We start from the raw sequence: 15,304 nt of genomic DNA, 5'->3' as shown, positions 1-15,304 counted from the left end.
CATGAATGCGATACTGGCCGCGGTTTTCTACAAAAATTATTATCATACATCACTCATTGTTACATGTAATATGCCACTTTCAACGACGCCACCGTCTAACAGTATTTTCAGTACTTTGATTGTTCATATTGTTAAAGGGGCATGGTCACGATTTTGGTCAAATTTTATTTTTCTGTTTTTATAATTTACAATGCTTTTGCATTTCTAATGATCAAATGAAATTTGGGTACCAGTTGATGAGTATGGGCTCACAATTTTTCGTCATGTAAACAAGGCTCGTGTCCTGTTTTTGTTTACATAGTTTCAATATACCAGTAAAAAATCTTTTTCAAGCCGATTTGTCTATCTTCTTATTCATTTTAAGCATAGATAAACAGTTTTTAACGATTAACACATTCATTTGAAGTCTAAAACTGGAATTTTCACTTCAACATTCAAAATGTAAACACAAGCTTTGTTTACATAGCGAAGAATTGTAAGCTCTGTAACTCACTTATAACTCAACAAATGACAGTCAAATTTTGGTTGCCTATCAAAAATTGCCTTACTGAAGCATTGTAAATATTAAAATCGAAAAAATAATTTTTGACCAAAATCGTGACCATGCCCCTTTAAAGGCAAAGATTCAAACTGATGGTATGAAAAATATATCTCACAAATGGCTGTTTTATGAAAAGGGGTCTACATGTAAATCGGGGGTGGGGTTCTGTCGTAAAGTGTCTGTGATAGAATTCGGGGCTGAGTGGGGTTCTGTCCTCAAGTACCTTCACATAAATTTGGTTTCCTCTGATAATTTAATTTAAAGAAAGGTTTACATTTTATTAAAGGATTACTCATGATCATCTTATCAAAATACCGTTTTGAGATGTTCCAAGTATCCGAGTTCAATATTCTCGAGAGGAAATAAAATTATTCAACTGAACCTACAATTGAGTTAATCAAAAGCTATTTCACGATTGATTTTCTGAAAAGAGGTGTAATATACGATGATAAAAATTCTCCACAAACCAAAGTTGACACATCGAAAATAATTCAATGTAAAAAGTATGCTGTATATGAGAACTATCGTTGTTCGAAGATTCTAATTGAATTAATTCTTTCGATTATTTTTTTTTAAAGTTTACTTTTAGATCTATTATTTACTAAACATAATTAATAAATAACTTGCCTAAATTATACACAAATCACAAAAATATTTTTTTCTATCGTTACTGCCAAAAATATTTATTTTATCACTCTTTTAATAAATGAATTTATGCAGGCTTCTATCGAGAGTGTTATCTCCCTTTCATTGACCATTTTCTAAGATGTGCATGTATAAGTCTAATAATCTCCTTCAAATGTAAGTATCATAAGCGTCGGAACCTTGTTTTTGTTTTTTTGCTTGTTCAAGATTTCTGATAAATGTAGCCCCTCGAAACTTTCAATTTGCTTCCGACGCCACTGAGTATTTAAATATACACTACAAACTTCCATCTAAAATACCAGTCTATCTATCAGCCTAACGTTAACTTGTTAGGAAATTCATAGATGATTAAAAGATGACAGGAATCAACCATATCATATGCAAACAGAATTACTTCTGAACTGGGAAAAATCTAGCAGAATGTTTGTCAATGAAATTCTCTATCAAGCTTCAGTAAGATTTCATTCGTGTTATCAAAAAGCCTTTTTAAATTGAATTCGGTGATATTCATCGATGATACAAGGTCAAAATTTTGGAAGATTAATAGGTGCAAAGGTACAAGCCCCTTTCATGTATTTTGGGTAAATATCCAAGTGGATAACGTAAAAATCAGTACTAGTGACTTTTTAATGAGATTTTTAGTTTTGTTTTTTGTTTGTTTGCTCGTGCTTTCTTATCATTATGTGTTCGTGACAAAAATCAAAATATCCATTCATTCGTTTAGTGATTTCTCTCTCTCTCTCTCTCTCTCTCTCTCTCTCTCTCTCTCTCTCTCTCTCTCTCCGAGACTCTCTCTCTCTCCGAGACTCTCTCTCTCTCTGTTCCAATAAATCAAAATCATTAAAAATGGTATTCATTCAGTTGTAACGGTCAACTATAAATACCCTATAAATGCCCTTAGGATCAAATAACAAATAACGCTTTAAATGTCGAACTTAAAAAGTAAACATCTATACTACTATACTAAAATAATAGACTCCAATTTTTGCGCGTTAATACCTTTTATCTACATGTATAATGCTGACCTGTCAAAGGTCATGTATGTGTGATCGCTTTAACCATCAGGTGTACAAAGTATTCGTCATAGAAACGCTTTTATATAATTTCAGGGGAGTTGACAGAATATTATCACGAGAAGAAGTCGATGGGAAATATCAATTACATGTAATTAATTTTCAATTATCCAATATCATCGAGTTTTTGTGTTCACGGAAACAAAGAAATGTCTGAATAAATACGAGTCTTTTGTTTGTTTAAGTAATTAACAAATTTATTCGTATTGATTATTCTAACTATTGAAGAAGTACCGACGGTCACCAATCACCAATTGAAAGGATTTTTGTGCACTGATGAGTTTCAGACCTACTGACAATCAGGGCTTTCGTCTACTGCTAACGTTAATTCTTGTCTTTTTAACCATTGTAATTGACGGTTTAAAGTGACAGGTTCATCTACCCACAGACGTTCAACTAGACTGGGTTTAAAGTAAACCCTGTCCCTGTACTCAGTTTAGTCCTTTTTTTCTTAGGTTATCATCTCCCGTGTTTACGAGTTCGTTTCAGTTTTTGAATATTGTTGACACCTTCTGGAAGACCTAACCGCAAATGCTTGCAATTTGCAGTTCCATTAATAACATCGGATAATATATCAACGGTCATGAATTCACTGCTTCAGACATTTATTTTATTATCATCAGGTAAGTAGTATCTGTGCATATGGAATAACTTTATCAAACAAACGAAACTTGAATAAGAAAGAAATTTGGTGGACATGTCGTTTCCATGAAAAATGGTGTGGCGAACTGCATAGAGCTGTGAATAATTGATTTCATTCATTAACACTCAACAATTGATCATGATTAGAAATTTAACAAATTCTCCATATGTTCGAGTACCCCCAGTTTTCGGAAATAAAAGAGAGGTTGAAATTTAAAAAGTCTACGGGTACGCATACGTGTGTTAAAACTACACGTGCACGTACACTTTTTTGTATTTTATCAGTTGAGATTTTTTAACTTGTAGGATATAAACGTGTACGTACATCGACGCAGTTTTGTGACATGAATTTTTTTTGGTTAATTCCAAATAAATGGTAAATTTCTTATCAATTTTCATGCAAATGAAGTTTAAAAATCTATATGATGTATCACAAGAATACATTCACTCATCAATACGATTTTATTTGTTGTAGAAAACTACACGTTTGAACTTAGTGTAAACGACACTCTACTTAAGGAACGTGTAGAAACCATGTCGTCACAAAAACTGATGACGTAATACGCGAAGAATTTAGGTGATTCCTCAAGTTCACGTACACGCACCCGTACACGTTTGAAATATAAACCTCTCTATTATATTACTAGTTCGCTTGCTTTTCAATCATCTTTGGACAAGATCTGTATATTGAATGGTGCAGTGGTAGAATGAATTATTAACTACCCGTCTGATCTGGTTCAAATCCCATCAGGAGACGTGCTTTTAGTGCTACCTGTTTTGAGAAGTGTGACATTATTAAGATTGCCAGATATTTTGTTTGACGATCTCACCTTGTAAATAACGGTTTTCTGAAACATTTATCGATGGTAAAACAACATTTTACATGTACAGTATATATCAGATATCATTTGTCGACAACGATAAATTACGACTTCATTGTTAAAAGTTAAGGTACTTCACTACACCAAGACTTATACTTTTTAAGACACTACGTCACAAGATGGCAATTTAAATGTTTTAATTTGTTAAACTGTTTATATCAATCGATTCAGATGTATATCGTCGAATCCGCCTTGGCTTTTGTTTATGATTACGAAATGAAATTTTTGAAAATATCGTTTTTTATCCAAAATTGCACATTTTTTTTGCCTATTTGACATATATACTTCTTATCCATCATGCTTTCTATCATAATCAAGTAATTTTCTGCTGATTTGAGAAAATATTTGAAGGTGTAGGGATGCACCTTAAAGTTTTAATTTGGATCTTACTCTGCAGGAAACCTAAAGTGATAATGACCAGTATGTACGCCTGTCTGTTCGTCAGTTGTCATGAACATATTTTCTCTCCTAAAGTTATTTTTCACCGACCATTTTTTTTTCGGAAAGGGGGGGGGGGGGGGTAAGACATAGTAGAATAAAATTAAACTAAACAAGCCAACAAAAGGAAACAACAAAAACTATAAATGTACAAGAAAGACTGTTGGGTGTATCGTGGAAGTATGATTACATATATTATTTTGTTTTATTCATTAATACTTTTACACTATAGAAAATTCGGAGTTTTTGCCTACGTTTCTTTTAAATGTGAACGTTAATCTGTTGATATTTGCATCTAATATTATATACCTAGTACTGTATCAGCCCTGATACACGTGTTTTGGACTAGGTGAGACAACAACCAGAAGCGAGGGCTGTATCGCCCTCGGGGCTGATATTTCTCTGTCTCAGTCCGTCGTCAAGGGGGTGTATTGCCCTTAAATTTAAAATCGCTAATTCTCAAATATCTCTACTTTGATTAAAACTAGTTTGTGGAATAACGATATAATAACAAATAAATTATATAAAGCAGCACCTTACATATCTGAATATTTTTATTTGTTGCTGAATATTGAAAAACAATAATTCAAAAATAGCGTCAAAGAGTGATATATGTATCAAAGAAAGGGGAGGTAACCTACACTACGGTTGTGTATGTAAAACAATAGCACGCTTTATTTAATATTAATCAACATTTAAATTATGGAGGATACAGAGAAGGATGGAACTAGACCAAATCGTAGAAAACCAGAGTTTTTGATTGTAAAAATTAAGTGGTTAAAATAATGGACGCGCCTATGAACGTTCTCAAAGAACTTGCTATAACATTGTGGATTTTTATGAATGGTATCTGACAGGAAACTTAACGTCAACGTGTTACAAAATTACAACTCTCTGTTATTCCCTCAGCACTTTATATAACATTACGCCACTTGCATAATTAATCGAGACACTCGAAAATATCTTGTAATCTTTATTTATCATTCATGACGGGTTAGTTATTCATTTTGTATACTGTGTTGATGTATAAATCTTCTTTGGGAATTCAAAATCAGCTTTCATTTTTTTGGGCACTGACTTTGTCTCGAAACGAAATTTTGTGTATACAGAGGATATAACTTCATTTAACCTTTAAAGCGAGGTATTGGTCAAGATATAATACGTCACTGAAAGTTAATTCCAGAAAATATATTAATATTTTTATTGCTAAATTGAAAAAACAATATCTGTCCAAGAAATTGAGAACAGTACGAGTCTTTGAACAAAAATCACATATTGATGCTACGCAAAAAACATCATTACTTAAATCCCTCGTTTATAATAGCAAGTGAAATTGCCTTCCGACTTTTTCGTCGTAATAGTTTAAACTCCTTTTAACAATTAAAGGTTGAATAACGAAGTCACGATGTGAGACCCCGCTTTCACGAAATCGTGCTTTAAAACTGCTTTGGTCCGAAAAAGTGTTATTCTGTTGCTCTAGTGTCTGGTAAAATCAAAACATCGATCGCTTTATCAAAGGTAATTATTTTGGTAGTAAATTTAAAGGTAATAGTTAGCTATATATACAGTGAAGAACTTGGCAGTGTATTTAAATATTCTTCCACATTTAAAGAATTTGAATGTTAGAAAAAAAACCTGTTGTTCTCAACTTTTGTTCGTTCCCCCCTTTGTAAGTATATATAAATGTATTTCTAAAGCAGAACGTGATTTTCTTTTTGCAACAGGTTTTAAAAAGATAGAGATATTTTGACAATTGTCCAAAATGTTGACCTTGCTATTTTCTGTATTTACATACTATAGCACTTATTGTCCACCTTACACAATGGAGAGTACAAAGAGATAAAGCTGACACTTAACATGATAGTAATAAATACTGTATTTTCAGACTTATATTAAGAAAGAGAAATGAAGAGAAATATTTCAATTTGCTAAGAAGGAACTTGCTGGTATAATTACACCAATAATATTCGAAAGATCTACAATGTCCAGATGTACCTTTTCATGGCGGGTAGTTTACAAAAAGGCAGCACTAAATTGTGTCCTTCCAACAATCGAAAGATAACCCACTTCCTCCTCCACTCTTTACCCCACCCCTTCACACACACACAAACACATACACACAAACGAACACGAAACCCTAATTTTGTCAAATAACTGCGCAATGTGTCTATTCAATGTATGGAGAAACGGCGATTTTCTTATAATGTCCCTCTGACATATTTTGATTTTAGCAATAAGAATATACATTATGACTACTTTTAATCGTAATGCACAGTATTACTGCTAAATCTATTACCATCAGACTACGGTATCATATAAAGTATCATACGTATCTGAGTTCACTTGTAAAATTTGCAGAGAACTCCTGTTGCTTTGCACCTAACTCAGAATTAATTTTAATATAAGATTTGTTTGAGCTTAAATATGTTTTTCCCCGCAGTGTTTTCAAATAGCAATGCAGCGTTTTCATATAGCCTGGAAAACGACCTTAGAACCCTCATTTTCACAACCAACAGTTACAACCGGTTCACCAGACCGGAAGCACAAGTTGCTGTCACTGCTGAACTGAATTTGTTGACTCTCACTTCCTTGGTGAGTACTAGTCGAATTACGTTAGTAAACATTTTCTTTTGTTTTCAATCGCTTTTCATTTACATTATTACTCCTAATTTGAATTCCATTTTTATATTGTCATAGAGCATCAAGGACCAGATGATGTCTGTTGCCGGATACTTTACATTAGTAAGATTTTATTAGTACAAAAATATGTCATCGCATTTTCTTTCTGTCTCTGGTAAACAATATTTTGTGACTTTAGAAATATTTTGAATATTGACACTTGTACACGTAACAGCTTTTTATGAGCTAATTTACCGATACCGGAAAAGAAACTTGAATTGATGTGCTTCAATATATACAGAACTGGTCTGACGCCCGCTTGAATTGGAGCGGAAACCCAACGTACAGCACAGATATTCCCGCGTTTTATACTACCCAGGATTACGTGTGGGTCCCTTCCCTCTCTGTCACCAACTCGTAAGTTCTGTCTAAACGACTCCCCTAAACGACCTACTTAAACGACCCAACGAAAGTAAACAAAACATTCAAAATGACATCCGATGCAAGATCATGGCAACATGGATTACTAGTATCTTGAGAATAATTTTTATTGTCTAAAAGTATTCTTTGGGTGACATACCATGCAAATCTTTATGTTGTAGTGCAATCGAAGAAATATATGCACATTTTTCCTTTAAATTGATCACTGATGTATCAGATGATTTGAATGCATGTTTTATACACCATTACAATATCATCCATCATTATTACAGAGTGAGTGACCTCGCCGTCATTAGTGACAACACTGTCGTTATACGGGTGGCCAAAGACGGTACCCTGCAATGGACGCCAGGGGGCGTGTACGAAACGCAGTGTACCACGGATGTCACCTACTACCCTTTTGACACCCAGACCTGCAGCATAACACTGGCTACCTGGGGATATACCAGCATAGAGATCAATTTGAGGGGAAGTAAAGTGGATACTACTTATTACGAACCAAGTGGAGAGTGGGAATTTTTCACCTACAGCATTTCGTCCTCTACTCGTGCGTTTGGCAGCAACAGTCTACCGCAGATAAGCTTCCAACTGAATTTTCAGCGCCGACCATACTTCCAGGTGATGAATACAATTATTCCCATGATTCTACTGGCTTCCTTGAGTGTCTTCGTTTTTCAATTGCCTCCGGATTCAGGCGAGAAGATGGGCTACTCTCTCACCACACTCTTGGCGTTTGCTGTTTATCTCACTTTGGTGTCTGCCAATATTCCCACCACTTCCATCAATACGTCTTGTCTTTGTAAGTACTGGTCAATACGTGGCGAGAATTAAAAGTTAATATATGATATTAATTCATTTGGAAATTTGCATTGAGATCCTAGATACTTAATGCCAAATCTAAATTTCGTGGACATGTATATATCTAGCATGCTTTAAGGTTCTATCATCCGTAAATCAAGCAGGAATAATCCCAATCAAAGTACTGAAAGTACTGTTAGACGGTGGCGTCGTTGAAAGTGGCATATTACATGTAACAATGAGTGATGTATGATAATAATTTTTGTAGAAAACCGCGGCCAGTATCGCATTCATGTACTAATACTTAACGCTTACTCGCACAACTAGTCGTGAGTTTCCTACATGGATAACTCTGTGGAAATCGTAGCTGTGATCTCACTCTACACTTTACAAATGCTGTGTCTCTTGGTCGTCATCTTTTGGGAAAGACCCAAAGATTTATCACAGTAGTCTTTGTCGTATAGAAGTTTGTATCTATATTTTGTATCAATATGTTTGTATATATATCAGTTGATATTAAAACCCCGTTTGAATGGTTGCCACCACATGTTGAATGAATAAATCAAATCCAAAGCGATTTCATCACAGTACGCCCAAATATTTGATTGTTTGAAGAAGGGGAATTTTTGTTTTTTCCTTTTTGACCTTTGGGTTGACCCCGCAAATGGGAACAACTTTTGAAAAGTGTGGATTGGACTATTGTGCTTTAAATATATTGTGGATTTCTCAAAGTAACGAGAACAAATAAAGCTTTGGTATGATAAAATACTTATTTTTACTAACTATTTGGGCATACATATAGTATGTTAATTGTCCCTTTCGACAGCATTTTCCCTCATTTTCTTCACGGGGAAAAAGTTGCAGTCTTGTGGATCATCACATTTGCTTTTTTCCCCTCATAGTCAGTTAATACATTAAGGTGTAAAGAAAATGGAATGGGTTTACAAGAACCTGTCTGATAAAACTGGTATTGCTTTTGGAGTGCACGTCATCATGAAACAGAAGAGTAAATCAATATTTTATCTTCGACTTTAGGGGATTATTTCCATTTGCTCACAACGAAAGTGAATGAAAATTTAAAAAAATATCATACAGCATTCGGTCGCGGCAGTTTCATTAATCAACGTTTTAAACATTTGTTCTATTGTATTTAGCTATAGATTTATTCAAACCATTTGAATGAATTCGGGAAAGTCACAGGTATATTTTATCGCTTCTCAGTACACTTTAACACACATAAATTACTTGCTACATTAAACTTTTCTAGTAAACTTACAACAAATATTGATTAATTATACAAAATAAGTTTTTAAAAACACCAAACAAACAAAATTCAAGCTGAACGCACGTTTTTCTGACCGTATAGCTGTGTATATAAAGAAGATGGGGGGGGGGTAAGATGGCGCAACTGCCCTTTTGGTTTAGTTGTAAAATACAATTTCAAATTTAGCATTTTTTCAATTAAATATATTTGATACGTTATTATACAAGTTTACAAAATGGTAATTTCTAACTATATTCAGTTTGAAATATTTCAAAAAGATAAGAAAAAAATAATAAATTTTTAAGTTTTGGTGGTATCGAACCCAAGTTCTATAAAGTTTCCTAATGGCTGGTGCTCTAACCACTGAGCCATTTCATTCACAACAAAGTGCGTTGTTTAAATGCTATATGAGACAATGACCACGAATTTTCGGACTTGTATTATATTTCTAAAACTTTCAATTGTTGAGCTACAAAATGACATTTTTGAACTGTAGTGGGTCATCTCTCCACATTTTTGTTGAGTCCAATCGGTTTATTAAATTCCATTAAACCACATTTAGACTGTAAAAAAAAAAATATTGAGCTCAGACCCACTTTATGAAAGAAAATGAATTGAAGTTAATCTGATCTATCTAATCAGTCCTCATATGGTCATTTTACACGCCTTATTCGTCCATCTTCTTTGATTTTATTCTTTGCATGTACTAAACAATAGATCTAGGGTTCGCAAATCCCGGCAATATTTTCGGAAAGCTTTATTTCTGTAGCTCAGCAGAATTCTACAGTCATCTATGAAGCACATTTTTTTGCCTTCATGTTTCATTATTTATCGCAAATATAGCATGAATGTATACGCTACGGCCGATGTAGCATTGTGTTAAGTGATGACACTTTCTAACCGGTGTGTATTTCAATTGCGAGTCGCAACAAACTGGCGCATTTATATAGGCCCGCCTATTTGTAAATGCATGCTGACAAAATGATGCTAACACTTGGAAACAAATGTCGAAGAAAGTTCATAATAGAGTTGTACTCGCGAATTAAGAATCATTTGAGAACAAACGGGGCGATGTTTACGTACATATGTAAATAATGTTATCTGTTAGTGAAAAAATGCCCCCAAACCAAAGAAAAGATGCTCTCTTACATTACCGTTCATTATGTACCATAAATGTATATGAAATATCGCATGTTTTTTCTCACAAAAAAGCTAGCGTTTGCTGCAAATTAGAGATACACGAGCTGACACGCCGTGAAATCCATAAGACGTTTTACAGCATATGTAAAAAAAAATCTGAACTAAACATCTTTGAAACATCGTAAAATGTAGTTTATTAACATTTAAAATGGCGACTCGATTTGCACGTGAATTTTACAATCCGACGTCGATTAGCGTGTTTGAGAGAAAGTCAGCAGAAAGTAAAGCGTCAACATCTGCAGTAAATATTGTCTAATGAATATTGAGGTGCCTGTAATAAAATTTATGTTTCTACAGACTGAGTGAGGTACAAAATAAGGTACATTGTAAATCACAGGTCAGTCGAAAATTTAATACATTTGTATCGTAAATTTAAAGTTTTTGTGTGTTTGAAAACACATGCACACTTGTAGAAAAAACTGTGCCATTGATCGGTTGAAGTTCAATGAAATGTAATTTATGTAATATTCATTGTCAGTATCTGTTGTGAATTCTTTGGAATAAGCTACAACAACAAAAAATATACTGCTCAACTAAAACTAATGCGTTGAAAATGGCTGAATTTATCGATGAAGCATAATTGCTGAAATATGAAATGGCAAACCAGTTTAAATAGTGTGTTTCTGACAATTATTTATATCATAAAAAACAAGAAGCAATTATTGTGAGATCTCTTGACCAATTATCGCAGTGATATAGTTTATATGCAGTCCTGATACAGAGTTAAACGTCAAAACTGGCAGTTTGAGCCTTATATTATTAATACCGCGTAAGCAGATAGGGTAACGGCTCATTTAAAATAAAATACAATTTCATACATTATTTAAATGTATGTACAAAATAATTAGCAGCTATAATGCTTAAAATATCTGATAAGATTAAAATGAGTTCTCATACTGAAATCGACACGTAGATAAAACACTGCATACATGTACCTAACAGAGTTATCGTTCGTTATCCGCTAGGGTCCCCGTGAGAAATACCCTTCCGGTCAGGACCGTAGCAATAGACAGTGGCTATAAATAGCCACCGTCTAAAAATAGAGACAATCAGAATATAGACTAGAAAACACGTTCTCTGTTAAGATTCATTTGATTCAAGATAAATTATTTCTTACGTTTATGTCTTTCAGCTGTGTATTTGATAATCATGTTGGCTATGGGAGTTACCTCTGTGCTTCTGACGATCTACATTCTCAAATGCCACCACAGTCCTGAGGACAAACCGATTCCGCATTATCTCAAAGTGTTCTGTGAATTAGTGGGGAAAATATCATGTGTTTGTTGCAAGAAAAAGAATGTCGTGGACGGACAAGATATTGAGGAGAAGGTTAAGGCACCTGTTGAAAACAATGAACCGGAACTGACGTGGCAGGATGTGACAAAAATTCTGGATAATTTCTTTTTCAAATTATATGCTATTATTTTACTTTTATTAACCCTTTCTGTGCTTCTTGCGCTAATAATTGATTATAATATTTCTTAATATATCAAAAATACACAACAAACACTATAAAATGTATAAAATACAAGTGCACCATTTTGTATATAGTGTTAATATATACTGCATAACACATACAGTCAAATCTATATACAATCGGTTTTGTAGCGCCCCCCCCCCTCCCCCACATTCTCTATCTTATTAGATAAACATGATACATGTATATATATTCTAAATCATAATCACATTTTTTGTTTTCAACTGTACATGCATCGTTGTCATATTTGTAAATATTTTTTATCTGTACGCAAATCTATATACTCATTTTCAATTCTTTATTCACTCAAGACCAGTTCACTGGTACTTGAGGTTCAACATGAGTATATATACAGATTAACAACAAAAAACAATGAATCGCTGTTTTTATGTGAACGAAATAAGTTTAGGTACAGTATACATTTAACAACACCCATAGTTATACGTTAATTAGGTTTTCCTTTAATTTAGGTTGATGAGGTCATCTGATGATCAGCAATTTTAAACAAATGATTTTCTGTGTTTCAGATATTGAACTAAGAACTCTATAAAGGAAAAAAATTATATTAATGCATTTTTACATCAAAAATGCTCTTAAATTGGTGAATTCATTGAAATGGAATTAACAAATTGTGGGTAGTGTATTCTATCATGTTTAATTTGCCTATTGGTTTTGGTTTTTGCATCCGGTATTTACTAAAAGCGGTGTAGTCTGTAATATTTGCTTCGCTGGGTTTATCAATGAGGTAGAATTGCAAACGGGATAGTGCTACGTATTGATTACGAATTACTGCACATTGTACATAACTGTCATAATTAATCCGAGTTTGAAAATGTAAATATATTTCTTTTAAATTTTGATTGACGATTATGGTGATTGTTATTGAGATAATACCACAGAACCTTAATGTGCAATTGTTAAGTCAATGAAATGGCATCTATCGTGTGGACAAGAATTCACTAACAAAATTTACTCCATGAAAAAGACAATGGGATCTTGTTTGCATGAAGCGTCCGTGGCTGATAAATATATGAACAAACGATACCTTTTCGTCGTCGGCCAACTATCTATTTAGAAACGAGTATTTAACTTTTATTCATCCTTTTATGAATCGAAATTATCAAGAGGTACTTGTAACATGTAGGAAAAGTGAATAGAAGCACACAATAAATATAATAAACATAATACATATACGTATTTGGAACAAAGGTATGAGTTTCAAACCGAAAAAAAATGTATTTGTTCTGTCTGTAGGTCACTTGATGGCTCAGGTATCGTTCCTTGCGTTTAGTTCAGGAATCACTAGTTTCTCCACCATTTTGTAATAATCTTTTAACCAGGAAACCTGTTTAAATAAGAAGAAAAAACTTTTCTTAAAATCCTGTTTTTCGCCATTTGACAAGTAAAATGTACATTCAAGTAAAGGTATATGATTTTTTTAAAAATTATGATATTCATTTATAAATTATTGATATTTTTTGCGTAATTGAATGGATGTTCATGACATAGCTTTCAAAAAATCATTTCAATATTTATTTTACAAGCAATTTCAATTGCTGCATTCAATAAATATAAAAGAAGATAACTCTTTTTGTTTTGTTGTTGTTCATGTTGCTGAGTGTGTTTTGTTTTATTTTGGGTTTTTTTGTAAAGACTTTTTACACGTGCACTATTAAATTAAAAGCAAATCTTCAAGCAGCACACTACATTACGGTGTTTACTCATGCCTCACTGCAAGTGGTAAGGATGAATTACGGTGAACTTCTTTTAAAGACAGTTGTTTGTTACAGTAGCTATTTATACCTGTGATTTTGTTAACATTTCGGGTTTTATAAGTTTGGACTCGAATGGTATATATACCAGTTGTTCAAACGCATAGCAAGGTTTGTTACAATTATATATCCTAAAAGAAAAAATCATCGCAAAAATAAATTAAATTAAACTACATTAAACCATGAGTGAAAAAGCAGTGATACCTGTCGAACACATCGTGTTCTCTATACGCATTCCAAACTCATCTTTACCATAAAAACTCGGCTATAACAGAAACAGTTAATGTACAACCATTAAATATACTTTTTGTCTTTCAGTTGGCGGTCCGTACACAAATGATTGCGCTATGTCTGTAGTACCATCCCTGCAAAAAGTCAAACCAATAGCCTCTGATTAAAGGCAATTGATTGAAAACAGAAAAACAAACTTCTCAAAACACGAAACTTACATATATTGAGATCCCATATCACAGAGAAAAACGCCATTTTCTGTAATTATATCATCAGTTATTTTGGGAACCATTACCTCAGCTGCCGGACCAATCCCAATCAAAGATATACCGCTAGGACCAGTGTAAAATAATTCTTTCCTATTGTAATAACGACAATAACCTTATTAAATTCAATATTTTGGTAATGCACATGTTTGGACTATATACTATTATTTATTCAGATATTCAACCTTGGGTAATATAGCCCATCAGTTTACAATAATTCACATATTACAATTCAATATAATAAACATGCCCCACACAAAAATAATGCAACATGTGCATGAAATTAGCACACTGTAAACAAATCTATGTTAACAACATCAAGTTGACAGATATAGTGATCTGTATTGTTTTGTTTTGAGTCAATAATCTTGCGTTCTTAAATTCTTTATTTTAGCATCTACTTCCTGAACAACAGGAACTTCGAAAATTCATTTTCATCTGAAACAGAAAGTTAAAAATGCATTTACAACCAATTTCAATTGACTTCAGATGCTTTTTTATAAATTGTAAATGTTTATTCAACGTGGCTAAACACATCTTTCAACAGAAACAGAAAGTTAAATATGCATCTACAACAAATTTCAATTTACTTCGGATGATTTTTTTTTTAAATTGTACACTGTAGATGTTTTATTAAAACTTGCTAAACACATCTATGTATTATCTTTGATATTGGTAACTAATACAAATACCCTTTTCAAAAAATGACATGAGGCTGCAAATACTGTAAACCAAATTTTATTCGCGTGCGAGAAATTTTTGCGAGATTAGCGAGAGCTTCATTATTGCGAACATTTTGCAGCAAACCAGTCTTTGTCGTATATATATGGTTGTTATAACAGCATGGGTCTCGATAAGGTTTGGTCGCGAACAATAGTCGCCGCGAACCCGTTTATCAAAAGTTCATCGATAAATAAAGTCACCGCAAATAAAAGTTTGTTCACAGCAAGATACCTTTCAAAAATAATTTTTGGATACATTTTATCAATTAAATATTATAAAACGGGGTTGATCAG

General features: G+C 33.2%; 1 protein-coding gene across 1 annotated transcript; it reads left to right on the top strand.

The window, feature by feature from the left end:
- The first annotated feature begins 2,600 nt into the window (after positions 1–2,600).
- Positions 2,601–13,604, top strand: LOC128156691 (acetylcholine receptor subunit beta-like). Its single transcript, XM_052818924.1, has 6 exons — positions 2,601–2,882; positions 6,661–6,812; positions 6,918–6,962; positions 7,141–7,256; positions 7,553–8,079; positions 11,675–13,604. Exons 1-6 carry the CDS (start codon positions 2,843–2,845, stop codon positions 12,025–12,027), a joined length of 1,233 nt encoding a protein of 410 aa, XP_052674884.1. The 5' UTR covers positions 2,601–2,842; the 3' UTR covers positions 12,028–13,604.
- Positions 13,605–15,304: the final 1,700 nt, after the last annotated feature.

The sequence above is a fragment of the Crassostrea angulata genome, chromosome 7 (assembly GCF_025612915.1).
Source record: "Crassostrea angulata isolate pt1a10 chromosome 7, ASM2561291v2, whole genome shotgun sequence".
NCBI lineage: Eukaryota > Metazoa > Mollusca > Bivalvia > Ostreida > Ostreidae > Magallana > Magallana angulata.
Note: the sequence above shows the minus strand (reverse complement) of the source record. Positions and strands in the feature narration are given on the sequence as shown.

What these genes read in the sequence shown, in the direction of transcription:
- LOC128156691 (XM_052818924.1), top strand. Translation starts at nt 2,843, where the DNA reads ATGAATTCACTGCTTCAGACATTTATTTTATTATCATCAG. An exon ending in TGTTGACTCTCACTTCCTTG is followed by an intron (nt 6,813 to 6,917) that starts GTGAGTACTAGT and finishes ATATTGTCATAG; the next exon opens with AGCATCAAGGACCAGATGAT. An exon ending in CATCAATACGTCTTGTCTTT is followed by an intron (nt 8,080 to 11,674) that starts GTAAGTACTGGT and finishes TATGTCTTTCAG; the next exon opens with CTGTGTATTTGATAATCATG.